The 17,136-nt window shown below is 34.8% G+C and overlaps 3 protein-coding genes across 6 annotated transcripts; 2 read left to right on the top strand and 1 right to left on the bottom strand.

The window, feature by feature from the left end:
- The first annotated feature begins 4,186 nt into the window (after window positions 1-4,186).
- Window positions 4,187-10,202, top strand: LOC142523253 (transcriptional adapter ADA2b). 4 transcript variants are annotated; one of them, XM_075626983.1, is made up of 13 exons: window positions 4,188-4,480; window positions 4,977-5,032; window positions 5,422-5,600; window positions 5,994-6,059; window positions 6,170-6,295; window positions 6,380-6,455; window positions 7,096-7,144; window positions 7,216-7,274; window positions 7,361-7,438; window positions 7,527-7,737; window positions 8,005-8,215; window positions 8,537-8,794; window positions 9,522-10,202. In XM_075626983.1, the coding sequence occupies exons 1-13, from the start codon at window positions 4,431-4,433 to the stop codon at window positions 9,711-9,713; spliced, it is 1,611 nt and encodes a 536-aa protein (XP_075483098.1). In that variant the 5' UTR covers window positions 4,188-4,430; the 3' UTR covers window positions 9,714-10,202. The 4 variants fall into 4 exon arrangements, with proteins under 4 accessions (XP_075483096.1, XP_075483095.1, XP_075483098.1 ...); XM_075626982.1 differs by having other exon boundaries at window positions 7,515-7,737; XM_075626981.1 differs by having other exon boundaries at window positions 4,187-4,480; window positions 4,977-5,600.
- Window positions 10,203-10,459: 257 nt separating this feature from the next.
- On the top strand, window positions 10,460-11,243 carry LOC142523254 (uncharacterized). The gene has a single exon (XM_075626984.1). It carries the CDS (start codon window positions 10,611-10,613, stop codon window positions 11,178-11,180), a length of 570 nt encoding a protein of 189 aa, XP_075483099.1. The 5' UTR covers window positions 10,460-10,610; the 3' UTR covers window positions 11,181-11,243.
- A 2,358-nt stretch (window positions 11,244-13,601) lies between these two features.
- LOC142522213 (pentatricopeptide repeat-containing protein At4g16390, chloroplastic) lies at window positions 13,602-16,130 on the bottom strand. Its single transcript, XM_075625400.1, has one exon. The coding sequence runs from the start codon at window positions 16,042-16,044 to the stop codon at window positions 13,957-13,959; it is 2,088 nt and encodes a 695-aa protein (XP_075481515.1). The 5' UTR covers window positions 16,045-16,130; the 3' UTR covers window positions 13,602-13,956.
- Window positions 16,131-17,136: the final 1,006 nt, after the last annotated feature.

The following is a 17,136-nucleotide window of genomic DNA, read 5'->3' as shown; positions in this document are numbered from 1 at the left end:
AAATTCTCTACATATAAGCTTTGTCTTCGAATATCGAATTTCCGTAAACAAATTATTGAATTTTTATTATGTGCATTTACTTTTTATTATAGTTTGAGAATATCATTTCACTTTGAAACACAAAAACGTTTCCATAGTTTTAAATACTTTTAGTGGCTTTTAGTACTTCGTACAATTGTTAATCAACTTCGAGATGTTAATCCAGCTTGACTTCAAAAGTTAAGGAAAAATATTTAAAGTGTTTATTCAACCCTACTAAACATATTTTCAATCATATTATATCGATTTACGGTTAGTTAATATACCAAAAATTCACGATGACACTTGAAGGATCGTTTGCTGAACATTTTTCGGATGCTTCAAATAAAATATTCTCCAAGAGCTGCAATAGTTCGTGTTCTAAGAATGTATACACCGATAAATTAGATTGAGTTTGATATAGAACTAAGCGTAAAACACTCGAAATAATACTTCGTTAAGAAACACTGATATATTTGTATATCATGTGTAACTGAATAACCAAAAGAATATATTAGTTTTTGCATTTATTAGTTCAGTCATGATGAGATCTGAACTAACGTATGCTCTAACTGGTTAAATCAGTTTGAAAACAATAATTAAACAGTTAAATACACAAGATATGTTTATGAATGTTCGGAGACTTCAACTGCTCCTACGTCATCCCTTCTACCTCCTCGGGTAGGACACACCAGAAGACTTTGATTTATACAAACACTTGTATAAACCCACTCTGCTAGGACTTACACTACTGCCTAAACTGAACTCCTAGCTATGACTGAAGACAGCACCTTCCAGCCAACACTTCTTTAACGTCTATGTATCAAAGACTACACACACACGTTTAACGTCTTTGTGCAAGACTGTATTTTGGGTGGTGGTGCGTGCGTGTGTGAGAACTGATATCTGAAAACTACCCGAAAGTGTTCTCACACACTGAGGGAAATATGCTTCTAAACTAAGCTGATAAGAAGATGAAGTGTTCCTTCTGGGCTGATTGCTTCTTGTAAGCTGATATGCAATATTTGTGCCCTTTATTTATTTTATCTTTTCACTCGTCAAGTCTCATCATCGTCTTCACTGAGCTTCGGCTTCTATTTATAGGAGTTTGGTTGAACGTACAGTGAGACTCAGTTAATGAATACGTTGCAGTTTGAATTTGTTCCATCAAATAGATATCTGGCCGGGCTTCTGAAGGTCTTATGCTGAATCACCTATCAACTGGATAGTCAGTTGAACTGCTCTTGATATTTCAGTTGTCTTGGTTCAGTTCGATCGATCAGTTGGGCACTTTCAATTTGTGTCTCGATAGCTTCAGTTTAAGCTTGGTAACTGATCAGTTTGATGCCTAGTCAGTTTCAGTTTCTGCGCACTTAGGTAAACTTATTATAAATAGATAAACAAGTTTTGTTAACATCAAAATAAATATTGCGAACATAAAATGTTCTAACAATACTATTCATTAAAAAGTTGAAAAACACAATATTATGTAAAATTCTATATTTTATTTTATATTGTAGAGAGTAGTTATAAGTTAATAGATAAAAGTAACACAAAAATCAAAATCGTAGCCGAAATTAAATGAAATAAATTAAAACTAATTCACAAGAACTACTCTGAGATCGTCTCATGAGTCAATTTTGTGACACATGCTTCATGCACGACCCAACCTATGAGAAATTATTTTATTTTTTATGTCAAAAGTATATTTTTTCACGCAAAATATGAATTCGATCGATTCGTCTCACGGGTATAAATTCATGAGACTGTTTTACGTCATATTTATTAAAATTAATTTAGAAAATATATTTTATATACCCTGAGTAATTTTTTATAAATACGTCGACAAATATTTTAATTATAATATTGATTTATGACATTTTTTTATATCGTAATACATTATCATAAAAAAATTATTAGTATTTATTTTTCACTTTATAAATATATTGTTTCAAATTTCATGATAGTTTATTTCTTTTCAAATTTTTTTATTTATAATATTTATTTATTCAATGAATTACAAAAAAAATGTGTAAATACTAATTAAATTATTTATTATATATTTCATAATTATTGTGTGTACCATTATAAATTTTTCTTTCAGTGAAATTAATTTTTAATCTTATAGATGAATATATTATATTTGATAATATTTCTTTTTATAGTATATTATTTTTAACAAAAACTTATTATTTTCGGAAACAACTCCATCTATATATATAATATTCCCTCCAGTATTCTATGGTCTGACTTTCCGTCAAATTACTTCTTATATTTTTTTAAACAAATTATGTTTGGAGATATTTAAATACGAGTTGAGGGACGACTTCAACGACGAGTCAAGTCATTACATAGCACACGCGGCACATGATTGATGATTTACGTTCTTGACAGTTGAACAACTTGCACCTACCAATGACAAATTATTCTAACTAGTCGATCTCCACCCGCGCTGCGTGTGTATACAGTATTTTTTATCATTATCGATGGACTAAAATGAAATTTGACAAATTATCGAGGGATTAAATTGATATTTGAATTATTGAAATTAAAAAAAAAGTAAAAAAAATGTTTGTTAAATTTAAAAAAAAAAACAAAAATAAAAGTGTAATATCTATACTATATGAGGGCAAAATTGGGAGAAAAATTTGGTGTCCACTTTTGTCTCGGGCATCCTTAATATATAGGTATAGATAATAATAAAATATTAATTAATAATTTTATATTCAAGCTCAATTTTTTGAATATGCCCTAATTTAAGGTGTACTCGTATTAAATCATTTTGATTTAATCCTCCTAGACCATACATGTCTACGTACTACCGTTATAAGAGATAAAAACTTGTGTGAGACGGTCTCACATGTCGTATTTTGTGAGCCGAATCTCTTATTTGGGTAATTCATGAAAAAATATTAATTTTTATGCTAAGAGTATTACTTTTTATTGTGAACATCGTTAGGGTTGACATATCTCACATATACAGATTCGTCAGACCGTCTCACAAGAGACATACTCATTATAAACTTATATACATAATGCGTTAATGATGACAAATGATTATATAAATTAACTTGGTTGTATTAGATACGACAACGAGTCCAAGTCTGATGGGTAACTGAGTGACTCGAACTCGTTTGGGTCGGATACGAGTATCAGTCGGGTAACAAATCTTATATGGCCCTATCCGTGAGAGTTTTGATAATATAATATACATGTATAATTTGTTCAGATAGTGTATCTGTATGCTTTTATACTTACCTGAAAGCGTATAGATAATCTCTGGTATCTTCTTTTATGTTAATTCCTTGTCGATCTCACTTTTACTTTGCCTCGAACGTTTGTTTCAAAGCTTAACTTGGCCCAGGCCCATTTTGTGATGGTACGGTTGATCCCAAGGTTGGCAGCTAAACTTTGGGTTCGGGTCAGGCCTATTTATTCCATAGTTATATGTTTTTTTTAATTAATGGGTATTATATTCATAATAAAATTTTAAGTTTTGTAATATTTATTATTTTACTTTGTTTTAGTTTTTACTTACAAAAATATTCTGTGCGATGAATCTGAAAAATAAACCAAGCTAATATAACTGCTATCCAGTCCAAGTTGATTTTAATTGATTTTTGGGAATAAATAGTTTATTATTAAAATTACAATAAAATAGCTATAAATTAATAATGTTGGAAAGATAAAATTTTATTTCCAATATTATTAATTTAAAGAAATATTAATTAATTCATAACTTATCATTTTTAAAAGTGAATTATCACATCAGTAAACATAACATATATTTAAGTATACTAAAAATCATTATCTTTTACTAATTAATGTATTTATCGTTTTCTTGGATTAACATAAAAGTAAATCAAATAATATTTATTATATTCACTACTCATATAAAATTTATTTAGTGTATAAAAAGACAGTAATAAAATGTCAAACTAGAATTAAAATTCGACACTTGAATTTCAAGTAAAAATATAATTATATTTCAATAAATTTTCATAATTATGCTTGTAATTTTAAAGAATTAATAATTATTAATTTATGACATTAATGAGATCATTGATTTATAATAATATAATTAAAATGTCTTAAAGTCGTAAATAATAATTTTGTATTAGTCGTGTTTTCGGGATAAAGGAAAGCGCATAAAGAAACATGTCGGAACATTTCCCTCACACTAGCAAAATAATGCAGCTTCTTTCTTGAATCTTTTCAGTTCTTACTGGAATTTAGGGTTCACGAGAGATACCCGAAACTTCTTTGTTGAGCTACGCTACGGTACAAACTTAATTCTTGTGCTTTCCTTTGAAATGATTGGCTCCCATGAAGACTCGATGTATTTTTAGATCAATTACGCACGCTTCACAGTTTCGTTTTACGGTGTAAAATTTGTCTGCTCGATCCTTGAAATGGGTCGTTCTCGTGGAAATTTTCATTCTGAAGAAGATCCAAGTCAAAGGTTAGCTTTTTTTTTTGGGGGTATTATCTTGCTGTTGCCTATGCTAATGGGTGCATAATATCTTTGGTGTTTTTATCATCTGCTAAGATTTATGGCATTAACAGTCAGCTTTGATGTTTTGTTGTTTGTTTGAGTTATACGGGGATATAGTTTATTTGATTGAATGGTCCTTTGTGCAATGCCACAAATGACGAAGTTCATTTCTTTGTATTGGGATATGGTTTTGTGACTGTGTTTTTTGAAGTATAAAGTTTGAAGCATTGTCAGGAATATTTTGTTTTGCACAAAAAATGAATGTGTCGTTCTGCTGTCTAACTAATTAATATCGCTCCTGATTTTCTGCATTATGTGATGCGATGAGGTTTATCCTTTTTCCAATATATCAAGTGGAACTGTGTCTTAGTATTTTTCTATCACTATTCCTTTTTCTTTTTATGTACGGTTTAATCAGTATACTTCTCTTCGATTCTTCAAATACTCAGGTGCTTTTTCGCAGATCAAGGAGAAAAAAGAGCGCATCAAGTGGAGAAAACATAGAATCTCTTGCTGCTGGTAGATTCTCTTCTTTATTATCTTTCTCTTCCACTAGTTCACTATGGCTATATTTGAATGTAATGTGTTAAAAGAGAATGGAGTGAAACGGATCTGGTGGCCATTTATTAGTCTTTTGCCTTCCATGTCTAGCATCTTGTCTTGGGTATATCACTCAGTTAATGATTTTGCAATATTAAGTGACACTTAAATTTTTGCAGTTAATCATCTTATAGGAGTCCACAATCTACGTATTTTGGGTCGATGACTAGAAAGCATATTATTGTAGATGACTTTGGAGTTAGGTTTTGTTTTGTGTGATATTTATACAATTTATGTTATAAGACGTGCATATGACGTGCAATACATTAAACTTGTTTATATCCTGCTTTTAATTCTTGAATGCTCAGGTCCGGGTACAAGTGAAGGAAAAAGGGCTTTATACCATTGTAACTATTGTAACAAAGATATTACTGGGAGAATTCGTATAAAATGTGGTGTATGTTCTGATTTTGACCTATGCATTGAGTGTTTCTCAGTAGGAGCCGAGGTTCATCCACACAAAAGTGGTCATCGGTATCGGGTTATGGTCAGTTTCTCATCTGAATTTTTTTTCTATTTTTAACACAAAGCATTCTATATTTTGAAATTGAGGTTACTTACTTTTGTCATAGATGTTTTTATTAACTCTATTCTGTAAGTACATAGTTTGTATTTCAATGTGCTAATGCTGATAACGCAGTGTATATTTTGGTGCATATTTACTGTGTCGTTTAAAGTTTCTGCTGGACAAACTGCTTACAACATAACACGAGAAGAGTGTAATATATCTTAAATCAGTTCTGTTTCTAAATGTTTTTCACTATGAATATGCTTGTGTTTTTCTCTATCCATTGATTCTCTTCCATATGATTTTATTTGTTACTGCTGAGTGATGTAGCTGCTCACATTGCTGATGGTCTTCAAAGTGTAATTTTAACAGGACATATTATCCTTTCCTCTCATATGTCCAGAATGGAATGCCGATGAAGAAATGCTACTTCTGGAGGTGATTTGTTATTTTTTTACTGTTTATCAGACCCTTGATATGTAAAGTATCACCTTTTCTCTTGAAAATCTTAGCTTTGTTTTTTGCCTCATTAAATGTTCCTTAACCAGGGGATTGAAATGTATGGCATGTGTAACTGGGCAGAAGTCGCAGAGCATGTTGGGACAAAGACAAAGGAAGCATGTATAGAACATTATAGGAATGCTTATCTAAACTCGCCTCACTTTCCTATACCGGTATGATTTCTTACATAATTAAGTTGCTTCCAAGAAGTGTTTTTCCTTCAAGCAGTGCTACAAGATATACGTTTGTTTCCTCAGGACATGACACATGTAGTGGGTAAAAATAGAAATGAACTCCTTGCTATGGCTAAAGGGCATCTTGATGACAAAAGAGGTCGGTGTTATGGGTAGTCCTCTACTTTTCTTCGCATTTTCTCCTTGTTGTTCTTTCTAGCATCGATTAGTCAGGTTTGAGTCCGTCATTTGTATATTTAGCTATTAGGGAATTGTGTAACACTGAAATACTATGTAATTTGCTTATGTTCTAGCATATATGTCACGACTCATGGACAGGAACTGTTTTCTTTATAATCATTCATAGAACTTAAGGGATGACTTTTGACTACTTTATTCAGTAAAAAAACAGGCATGCATGAAATTGGCCTCATATTGCTTTCGAAACCTACTTGGTGGATTTGTTTGGACGCAATTCGGTAAAAGCTTGAAAATTTTGTACGACAGTCGAAGGTTAAGTAGGCAGTTGTGTAAATTGCATTATTTGTTTAACTTTTGTATGGAATTTTTAAATGATGGAAAGTATGGTAATTAGCAGTGTAATGTTTTAAGGATGTGTCAAACTTGTGTTAGGAAGTCTATTCACTACTCGTAGGAGAATTCAACAATTTCTTTCATTGCATGTTAGAACCCCTCTAGGTGGCCGTAAGTTAATATTGTCTCCCATGCATCACATCATTCTCAATTGAGATGCTTTTCTAACAATATAGACCAATAATTTACTTGGATTTCTTTGCCAGGGGAACTTCAGCTAAAGGAGGAATCTCTGTTCTCTCCCTCGAGAGTCAAGTATATTCATCATTTTCTAAAAAATGTTTCAATTATCTTTAAGCACTTCTAATCATCTATACGAATTTTAGAGTTGAAGATTCATACAAAAGCGGTCCTTCAGGTCGTTTACCTTCCACCTCCATGGCAGGTAATTAGAATTATGTTTTAACTGGAAACCAAGGGGCAAATTGTCTTCTTCTCATTGCAGAAGATTTTCTGAAACTATTAATATAGAAAATTTTACCGGAGCGAAAGTTAAGGCATCCAACATGGCCCACATCAAGGATCAGGGTGATCTTTTAAAAATGGAGGGTGAGTGACTTGTTTTAGTTTTATTATTAGTTCCAATTTCTGGGAAATTTTGCGTTTCTTTCTAATATTCCTGCAGATCATATGTCAGGGAGGAGTTTTGGTGGGAACAAACCAAAATCAGCAAAGATCGAGGCCCCATCTTTGCCGGATTCAGGTGGTTATAATGCAAAAAGACAAGAGTTTGATCCTGAATATGATAATGACGCGGAACAAATGTTGGCTGATATGGAATTCAAGGAAACTGATACTGAAGAGGAGCGTGAGTTGAAACTGCGAGTGCTTCGTATATATTCAAAGAGGTATTGTTCGTCAGACTCAAAATATCAGAGGTTTTGGCTATCTATACTCCTTTCAAAGCTTTATGAGTGAAATCCACCAATTTGGCTTACCTCATATGGTTAATGTCTCTCTAGTCACAAGAGATTACTTTTCAGTTTCTTTATGCTGCAATGTTGCATATATTCCATTAGTCCATTAGTAATTCTGTTTAATAAATTCATCGATTGCTTACAATAAGCTTACGTATCTAATATTCTCGAGTTCATTACTGAGATTAATCTTTACAGACTTGATGAGCGTAAACGAAGGAAGGATTTCATTCTGGATAGGAACATACTCCATCCTAGTCCATTTCGTAAGGAATTATCTCAAGAAGAGAAGGATTTATGCTGGCGATATGATGTCTTCATGCGTTTCCATTCGAAGGAGGAGCACGAAGAACTTCTAAAAACTGTTGTGTCAGAGTACAGGATTCTAAAACGAATTCAAGAACTTAAGGTATATCCTATATTTTGAAATGTAAGTTGCTAGCTTTGTTAAATAATGCAAAATACGAGGAATTTTATAAATTATGTTCGAACTCATTGTGGTGTGTTCTAAGAATAAGATTTTTGCATGTGACACCCTAGAGACATTTGCTGGACATTGTTTGATGTGCTTCAGAATAGTGGAAGGATAATGATTGGTAATAAAGTTTTTCAATGGTAGACTATCATTAATCACTTGCATAGGTTATTTAGTTGAAATTTTGTAATCTTAATAGATTTTAGATTTAGTGAATATATTACGTATAATTAACTTTTGGAGATGTGTATTCAGGAAGCACGAGCTGCCGGTTGTCGTTCTTCAGCCGAAGCTGACAGATATCTTGAGCAAAAAAGGCGTGAGGCTGAAGATGATGCTAGCCTGAGAGAAAGTTATCAGGCTGGACCAAGCAGCCAGGAAAGTCTGAGTATACCTGTTTCCTCAGATTCATTTGGTGCATATTCGAACACACCATCGGCCGTCCAAGCTAACTCAACTCAGACTGATATGGACATCGTTTCGTTTTCTGCTGCAAATTGTTTATCTGAGTCTGTAAGTCTTACTCTTTGCTGTGATAGAAAAGCAATTTTTCATTGAACTAGCCTGGAGTGTTACGAGTTTTTATTAGACTTTTTGAGATTAAAAGATCGATGAATATCTTGAAGTTGGAAATATTGTTGGGGAGAAATCCTTGTTATCCTTTGTCTGCATACTGGAATTAAACTACAGCATTTTTGGTGTTATACGATTTAAAAGATCGGGGTTGTATTGTGTCATAATCTTCTACATGTTTTGGTACAATGGCCGTTGTTAGATACAGTAGTCGGCGAAAGAGAGAGTCATGTGTTTGATTTTCATAAATTACAACTTTAATAATTACTGGAAGGGGATTGTTGAGAAATAAAAATGGTCTCTATTTTCCTGTATGTATTTATGGGACAAAATGATCATAACTTGGTGTTTGGACTGACGTTGGATTTTAAAAACTGAGTTGCACCACCAACTATAGCTTATACAGTATGGCGATGTGTAGTAGGTTTTACTGAGTTGTTGATACGAGGCTGCAAGTCACAATTGATTAAGAAGACCGAAAAGTTGCACAACAAGAGTCTTGCGGCCAAAGTTGGGAATTAACCTTTTCCAAGTGTATTTGAGTGTAATCAAATGCACTAGAGAGGTTTTTTTTTTTGTTTTTTTTTAAGTTTGACCAATGTTTTTTTGTTAAATCAGACTTGTGGCTTAACCGTGGGCTTATCCATATAATTTTATCCATTGACAGGAGAAACAACTGTGCCACGAGATCAGGTTAGCGCCACCTGATTTTCTTAAACTTCAGGCGGAAATGACCATACAGTTTATGATTGGCAATTTATCCAACAAATCCGATGCGTACTCTTTCTTTCAAGTTGATCGAACCAAAATTGACAGAGTATATGATCTGCTTTTGAAGAAGGGATTGGTTCTGCAATGATATTTCCAGCGACAAGATCGATATATGCTCCAGCTATTGATGTTTTTGCAACATGTGATGATCTATGTCAGGTATCGCCAACGTATTGGGCTAAAAACTTAGGGTTGTATCTGTATTCTTTTACAGGCTGTAGGAGAAGCAGCTTAGCAGAAATTCATCATTGCCGTTTCCGTTGATTATAAGGGATGGAAAGAAGAATATTTATGAAGCTTAATATCCATGAGCTCCTCGCAGACGATCGTGAAGAAGATTGGCAATGTTTAATGTTTTCAAAGGGTGTAGATTGTTTGTACAAATCTTCTATTCTATGAACGGCTCACTTATTTCTCGCTTGGTATATAGAGGTGAATTTCACATGTTACGTTCACTGTACACGTACATGATGTGTAATTTAGTTACGTACGTGAATACTAGAATAGTATTTGAAACGAGAGATTGAGTGAAATTTCAATGGATTTGTATCTCTTGTTAACGGATATCCTGCATCAAGATTAGGTTGTACACTTCATGTTCAATTTCTCCAAGAATCCAACAACTCAATAAATCTGTATATTTCCAAGATCAACATCGAGACTATTACGCAAAGTGAAGAAAATTTTGAGAACCGGAAGAAAACCCCATTAAATTACTCTAGTCATACACTGGAAGCGTTGTGTCTTCATCAATGATAGTTTGTCTTTTGCGCAGGTTGTACATCTCATATTGATTGGGCCACGATATTGAGGTACTAGAATGCGAAGTCCAAAATCGTAGGCCCATTTGTTGCTAGAAGATAAGGCAAGCAAAAAAAGAAAAAGAAAAGAAGTTTAAATCCTCCGCACCAACACGGCAACACCACCCGTTTATCAATCTGCTTTCTTTCCAAACCTCAACTAACCTTAAAAGAAGCAGACGAAGATGAACACTTCGAGGCTTCAACTCCACTTCATGCACTCAAATCTCCACAATCTGACCATAAATTCCCCAAGAATCATCCACAAAAAAGCCAAGTTCAACCCCATTTCGTCTTTACCATCACTTGTAAATCAAAGAACTGGAAGAAAATCAAACCATGATGACAGAACCCTCGTTAATCTTGTTTCTCTCAAGTCCAAAATTCACCCAAGAAATGAACTTTCTGCAGTTATCTCAAAAGGGCATTCAAGAATCGTGTTCTTTGGAGCAATGTCTTTAGGGCTTGCAGTTTTGTTAATGGGTTTTGACGATCATCAAAAGGCATTTGCTTTGGGTCCAGAAGGACCATTGATGGAAGAATTTTGGGACAATATGAGGAGATATGGACTGTTTGTTTTGACAGTAAGTACTGGTGCTATTTACACTCTTTTGCAGCCTATAGTGGAGCTGCTGAAGAATCCCATCTCTGCTATTCTTATACTGGCAATAATCGGTGGAGGCTTTTTCATTGTTTCTCAGGTGTTGTCAGCTATGGTTGGTTTGAGCGATTTTTCATATGATTATAATTATTAGTTGTGAAATTGCAGAGTACACTTAAATGTTTTTTTATTTAATAATTTCTTCCGATGGAGACAATTTCTATTTTTGAGTTTTTAGCAATCAGGATGGATCTAGGTGGTAATCTACATCTCTATCTTTAGATATTAGCAATGCAGACGTATTCAAGAATTAAAAGAGGACTTGAACATGCAAATAACTAATAAAGTCAAGGAATAAGGAGGAAATCTCCCCCGGTGCAAGTAAAGAAATTACAGTAGGAAGATTATGTATTGAACTTTGAAGACTACTAGAACACTATGCCTTTATACACTGCTCTGCCTTCCCCTGGATTAGCTTCTGGCTATCATCTCTTGCCATTTTCCACCAAAACTATCTCCTGTTTTCGCCTAGAAATGGTTGCGTTCTTTGAATATCTAGTCCTTGGCCACGAAACAGTATCATTTCATTTGATCAACCTAAGGGTCGTGATGTGGTGAAGTAAACATGTCTCTATCTTTTCCGTTCCAAATAAACCAACGGACAAGGATAGGAAACACATCATCTGATGTAGTTCTTTTGAACGAAGGAGGAAGAAAGTGTCAATTGTTAAAACCTATACATATAACAGACAAGGATAGGAAACGCATCACTGACACACTTCAACTCTTATCGGCTGTTGGATCGAATAAGCTCACCATACCAACTATTTCGGGATCATGATCGCTTGGGAACCTTAACATACATTTTTCTTGCGAATGAAACGACTTGATGGAAACTTGCCACAAACATATAACAACTATTTCGGGATCATGATCGCTTGAGAACCTTAACATATATTTTATTTATATTTTTTTTATTTCTCTAATGTACAAATAAATCAGATTTTAAAATTATTGGATTAAGTGTGCATTAATGAGAGGAGAGCTGTGATGAGTGACCTTCTGAAAGTTCTGGCACGTCAAGTTGCTGACGTTGTGTCGCTTGATCAGGTTGGCTAGGTGGCAGTAAAAAAATGACATCAGATTTTATCAGGTAATACTGTCTTTTCTAGGACATGATCGGCAATAGGAAAATAGAAGGTTGGGTGGGTTGACAATTTAGTGGCCCGCCAAAATAGCGAGTTGCAAGAGCACTAACAGATTGATACGCACCTCTCAGCGTTAGCATAACAGTCCCACTCATTAGCACCTTAGAATGTGCGTTCTGCGCTAACAGAAGTATAAAAAAATTAAACTATAATTTTTGGTCTAATGATAAGCGCTTGATCCTAACAATAATTATTCAATTAATAAACTATCACAATTAACTTGATAAATAATATTGCAAATTTTAAAAATGTTCTAGTAAATGTTATGTTAGAATATTTATTTTAAAATAAACGTCAATTTTAATCATATGTTTGCATCTAATTTCTCAATTACAACACAATATTTTTCAATACATCAACATATCATGAAATGAATAGGAAAACATGTATTTATCCTAGTCGTTAATTTTCTAAAATTCACTTGCGATTTTTCTATTAAAAATTTGAATTTTTTTATTTGGATTTTAGGACAAAAATCCAATTTTTTTTAAAAATAATCTATAATTAACCTATTGATCATAAACTGCAAGTTTTTGAAGTAATTCTTTCTTTATTATACACACACACACACACACACACACACACACACTTATACACTCGCGTTTATATAACCAATCTTTTTTGAGATGAACTGAATATTATAATTGAAAATTTAATTCTAACTCTAATTCTAATATGAAAAAGATGTAAATATTTTAATTTCCAATAAATTAATCCTCTTTCCTTGCTTCTGTTCGTTCAGGTACGAATGGATCGTGCCATTACCATAATAGTTCTTCCCATGCACTTCCCATTCCTTTATCGTTAGCTCTCTCCTGTTGTGTTTTAGGGTTCCATTTCATTCATCAATACGATATCTGTGTTTGTGGATCCTGTGGGTTCTTTCAAGGCAGTTGACAGTTTCAGATCTTGAAGCTGCTGATCTTGATAATGACAAAGTAGTGAGATAAAGAAAATAATTACATGATTTCGACCGTGGGTGATCCAAAAGTAACTAAAATGACAACTACATTAAAATTTTCAAAGTTTATGTTTAGTCATGGATTGTCCTTCAACTAGATATTTAGAATCTCAGTATGTATCTTCTTCTTGGACATATCCATCATCAAGACTCGAGCATATCTTATAGACTCTCTTTCTTTTTTCATACAGTGCTGCTGAATTTGTTGTGTATAAGCTCAAAGAGATGGGGAAGATTTGCGAGGAAGATATCGCAGTGGTGATGGCCGGGTTTAGAAGTCTTGATATTGATAATTCAGGAATGCTAACAAAAGCTGATCTGTTGAATCCTGAATAGGTTAAATATTTAGAAGGAGAAATGCCTCAGCCTTTTCTCTTCTGCCATAGATTTGTGCTTTGGACATCACTAAGAAAGAAAATACAATTCAGATTTTGAAATTTTGATAATTCTTTTAGTTCATAAAGCTTTTGGCTTGTACGCTAGCAATATCCCGTAGGAAATTTATGCCTCCACAATCCATTCTAGGATGATTTAAAATTGATAACTAATACTGGTTTCAACAGCTCATATACCTTATATTGCATTCAATAACAATACAAAACTTCCCTCTGGTAGCAGATTCAGAATAAATTTAGGGAAATGAGTTTGAGAAACACTTTGTACCATTGTGATGCCTTGTGTCAAAAGATACCGTTGTGATGCCTGTCTAAAGATCCCCGCTGATTTAATGGCAGTATGGCACCAGCTTAAAAGAATTTCATCTAAGCAGCAGCTACCTCGTGGGAACGCCTGGACTCCAACCATAATGTTGCTGCGATCTTTGTCGTCAAAAACCAGCCAGCCTTGTCAGGCGCCTCATGAAATGGAGCATTAAGTTCCTTCAAGTGCGACTCAAAAACACCCGCTAGGCCTTTTTCGGAAAATTTATGTTTCCCATGCCCTGTGTTAATACCGAGCAAAGATGGTAATTCCTCGCCATTTTCGAGAGCTTTGGACAAGTCATTCATCCATATATGGAGTGCCGTCAAAGCTGCCCCTGGAGAAAGGCTTTTCAGATGCAAAGACCATTGTGTTGGAGTTCTAGACATCATATCAGTGTATATTTCAAGTGTAAGCCCAAGGTCTAACAACTCGCAAGCCCTCTCCAACTGGTTTAGATTGACACAAAGATCAATCAAGCAATTGCAATAAGCTTTTTTGACATCATTGCCAATAGAATTAAAGAGCTCGCCAGCATCTTTCTTGAAGATTTCTCCTTTAATATCCTCTCCATTAACGAGGGGTTTGACAACATCACTGAGCTTGGGATTAGCCTTCTCAATGCAACCGGTCAGCTTGCTGAGTTCTTCTTTCGGGGCTTGATTTATGACATTAAGAAGACACCCACAAAACCTCTCATCAGGAGTTATTTCTGACTCTAACAGCCGATCAAATGTGCGCACAACATCATCTATAAGGCCAGCTTTTCCATAACACTGGATAAGTGAAGTTAATACAAAGATGTTAGGCTCAAATCCACCTTCCAACATTTCAGTCAACGTAGCCTCAGCCTCTTTAACTTGCCCACTGCAAGAATATATGGTGATCATGGAGGCAAATGTCCAACTGTCTGGAGTGCATGTCCCTGAACTTTTCATATCCTCGAAAATCTCCAAAGCTTCATCAGTCAATCCTACATCAGCACAAGTTGACAAAAGAATATTATATAAAATAACAGTCAACTCCAATTGCTTTTCCTTCATCTCTCTATAAACTGCAAGTGCATCTTCACCGTATCGAGCTTTGCCATATGCCCGAATTAGTGCAGCATAAGTACCCCAAGTAGGCTCAATCCCTTTACTCAGCATCTCCCGATAGATACTTTTTGCCTGCCACGGCCTCTTGGCTCTCCCCATTGCATCCAACAAAGTGTTATAAACAGTTGCATTAGGTCTAACCCCCAAAGCCTTCATCTCCTCGTACAAATTCAAGCACCCATCAAAATTCCCTGAAGAACCGTAGATCCGAATCAAAGTAGAGAAAGTTATGGCATCAAGACGCCATTTCTCACTCCTTGCCCGATCATACAAACTTAGAGCGACATCCACGTTCCCTGCTCTCCCATAAGCATCTATCATCACCGAGTAAGTGACATAATCAGGCACACACCCAAAAGATGGCATCTTTTCAAACCACTCAACAGCCTCATCAGGTAAATTACAATGTCTAGCACAACTGATTATGGTGGAAAAAGTAACATTGTCCGGCTTGATACCCCTCTCCAGCATCTGACCAAATAATTTTTCAGCTCCATTCAAATCCTTACACTTCCTAAATATTTTCAAAGCCACGTTATACAAAACAACCCGCCCCTTAATTTTAAATTTTTCTTGAAAATAATTAAGAACCAGGGATGCAATTTCGGTATTCGACATATTATTTAACACAATCACGGCATCCTGTTCGACAATCTTGTCTCCTAGAGTACCTAAAACACTCAATATATCCTCTTCAACTGACCCACAAGAATCCAAGGACTGCGCAACTTTCACTAACGAAGCGTACCTGAAATCAGAAGATTTCTTCCTCAATTTCGAAGCTCTGGGGCTCTTCGGGTTGACCCAGACGTTAGGATTCGATGAAGATATGGCCTTTTCATCTGGGCTGTCAGCATCTCTTGATTTGATGGCGACTGTCTGTTCTTGCAAAGAAACTCTTGTGACGCTAAAGAAAGGCTTCGGGGAGTGAAATTTTAGAGTTCTTGATGGTGGTCTGAGTTGAAGCAGACTTGGAGTGGAGATAAAGGGGAACAAGAGATGGATTTCGTGGTACACTGAAGCAGATGTCGGAGCACTGAGAATGTACGCCATTGTTGCTCTGCTCCTCTTTTTCACAGAGTTGGCGGCTTAGTGTGTGTGAGTGCCGAGGTTTTGGATTTTGCTGTTAGCTTATCAAGTCGTGTCGAGAGACCAAAATAGCCCTTCACAAATATCTATATTTCCTACTTATCCCCCGAGTCTGTTATTGATTATGTTAATGTATTTTTTGTAATATATATATATATTTTGAGCAATAACAAACTTTTCATTACTCAATATAACATAATAACATCGTTCAGTAAACGATCCTCTACAAATGATGGTGGCTCATGCCAAACAGATGGATTTAAATGTAAACAACATTTTCTAGCTAGCAGATGAGCTAACTCATTTGCATGTCTTCGAACCAAAGAAATAGAAAATTGACTCTCCTGGCTTATCAGCTTTCTATATCTTCCAATTATATCTCCAAACTCTGAAAAGTCATCTGCATACATTTTAACTGCATCAGCGACACCTTTACAATCAGTTTCGAAAATGACTCTATGTAAGCTCATTTCTGTAACCCAGTTAATAGCTTCTAAAAGCCCCAGAGCTTCCCCTTCTCGGATACTCGGCAAACCTTCTGTGAAGGAAGTTCTAGCGGCCACAAACTACCCTTTTTCATCGCGAATAACCATGCCAAAGCCTATTACTCTCTGCTCCTTAAAGAAGGCTACATCAACATTGCACTTTACAAACGTTGATGGTGGTAATTTCCAGTGAACTTCGTCGTTCTCATTGAGGACACCAGTTTGAGGATGCTGGTTTTGAGCATTAAATTGGGATCGTGCTTTAGCTTCACTCCACTCACACAGAAATGCATAACCAGATGTAGTAGCATGAGTAGCAGGCATGATAGAATCATTCCACAATTTATTATTCCTCTGTTTCCATACACTCCACAATATCATAGCAATCTTACCAACTATGGTTTCATTTGACACAGAGAGTACTTTGAACACAAGATCCGAGAAACTTTCTGAAGTATTAGAGAATGTATCCATCAAGTTTAGAATACCAGCATGTGCCCAACATTCCCGGACATATTTACAGGCTATAAAAATATGCCAAGTATGTTCTATGTCCTGATCACATATAACA

The sequence above is a fragment of the Primulina tabacum genome, chromosome 13 (genome assembly GCF_025594145.1).
Source record: "Primulina tabacum isolate GXHZ01 chromosome 13, ASM2559414v2, whole genome shotgun sequence".
Lineage (NCBI taxonomy): Eukaryota > Viridiplantae > Streptophyta > Magnoliopsida > Lamiales > Gesneriaceae > Primulina > Primulina tabacum.
The sequence above is the reverse complement of the archived record's forward strand: the minus strand, read 5'-3'. Positions and strand labels throughout refer to the sequence as shown.

Bases quoted from the DNA above. Each gene is read 5' to 3' on its own strand.
- LOC142523253 (XM_075626980.1), top strand. From the start codon at position 5,301: ATGACTTTGGAGTTAGGTTTTGTTTTGTGTGATATTTATACAATTTAT. The intron at 6,060-6,169 runs GTGATTTGTTAT...TTCCTTAACCAG, and splicing joins AAGAAATGCTACTTCTGGAG to GGGATTGAAATGTATGGCAT. The intron at 8,216-8,536 runs GTATATCCTATA...ATGTGTATTCAG, and splicing joins AACGAATTCAAGAACTTAAG to GAAGCACGAGCTGCCGGTTG.
- LOC142523254 (XM_075626984.1), top strand. From the start codon at position 10,611: ATGAACACTTCGAGGCTTCAACTCCACTTCATGCACTCAAATCTCCAC.
- LOC142522213 (XM_075625400.1), bottom strand. From the start codon at position 16,044: ATGGCGTACATTCTCAGTGCTCCGACATCTGCTTCAGTGTACCACGAA.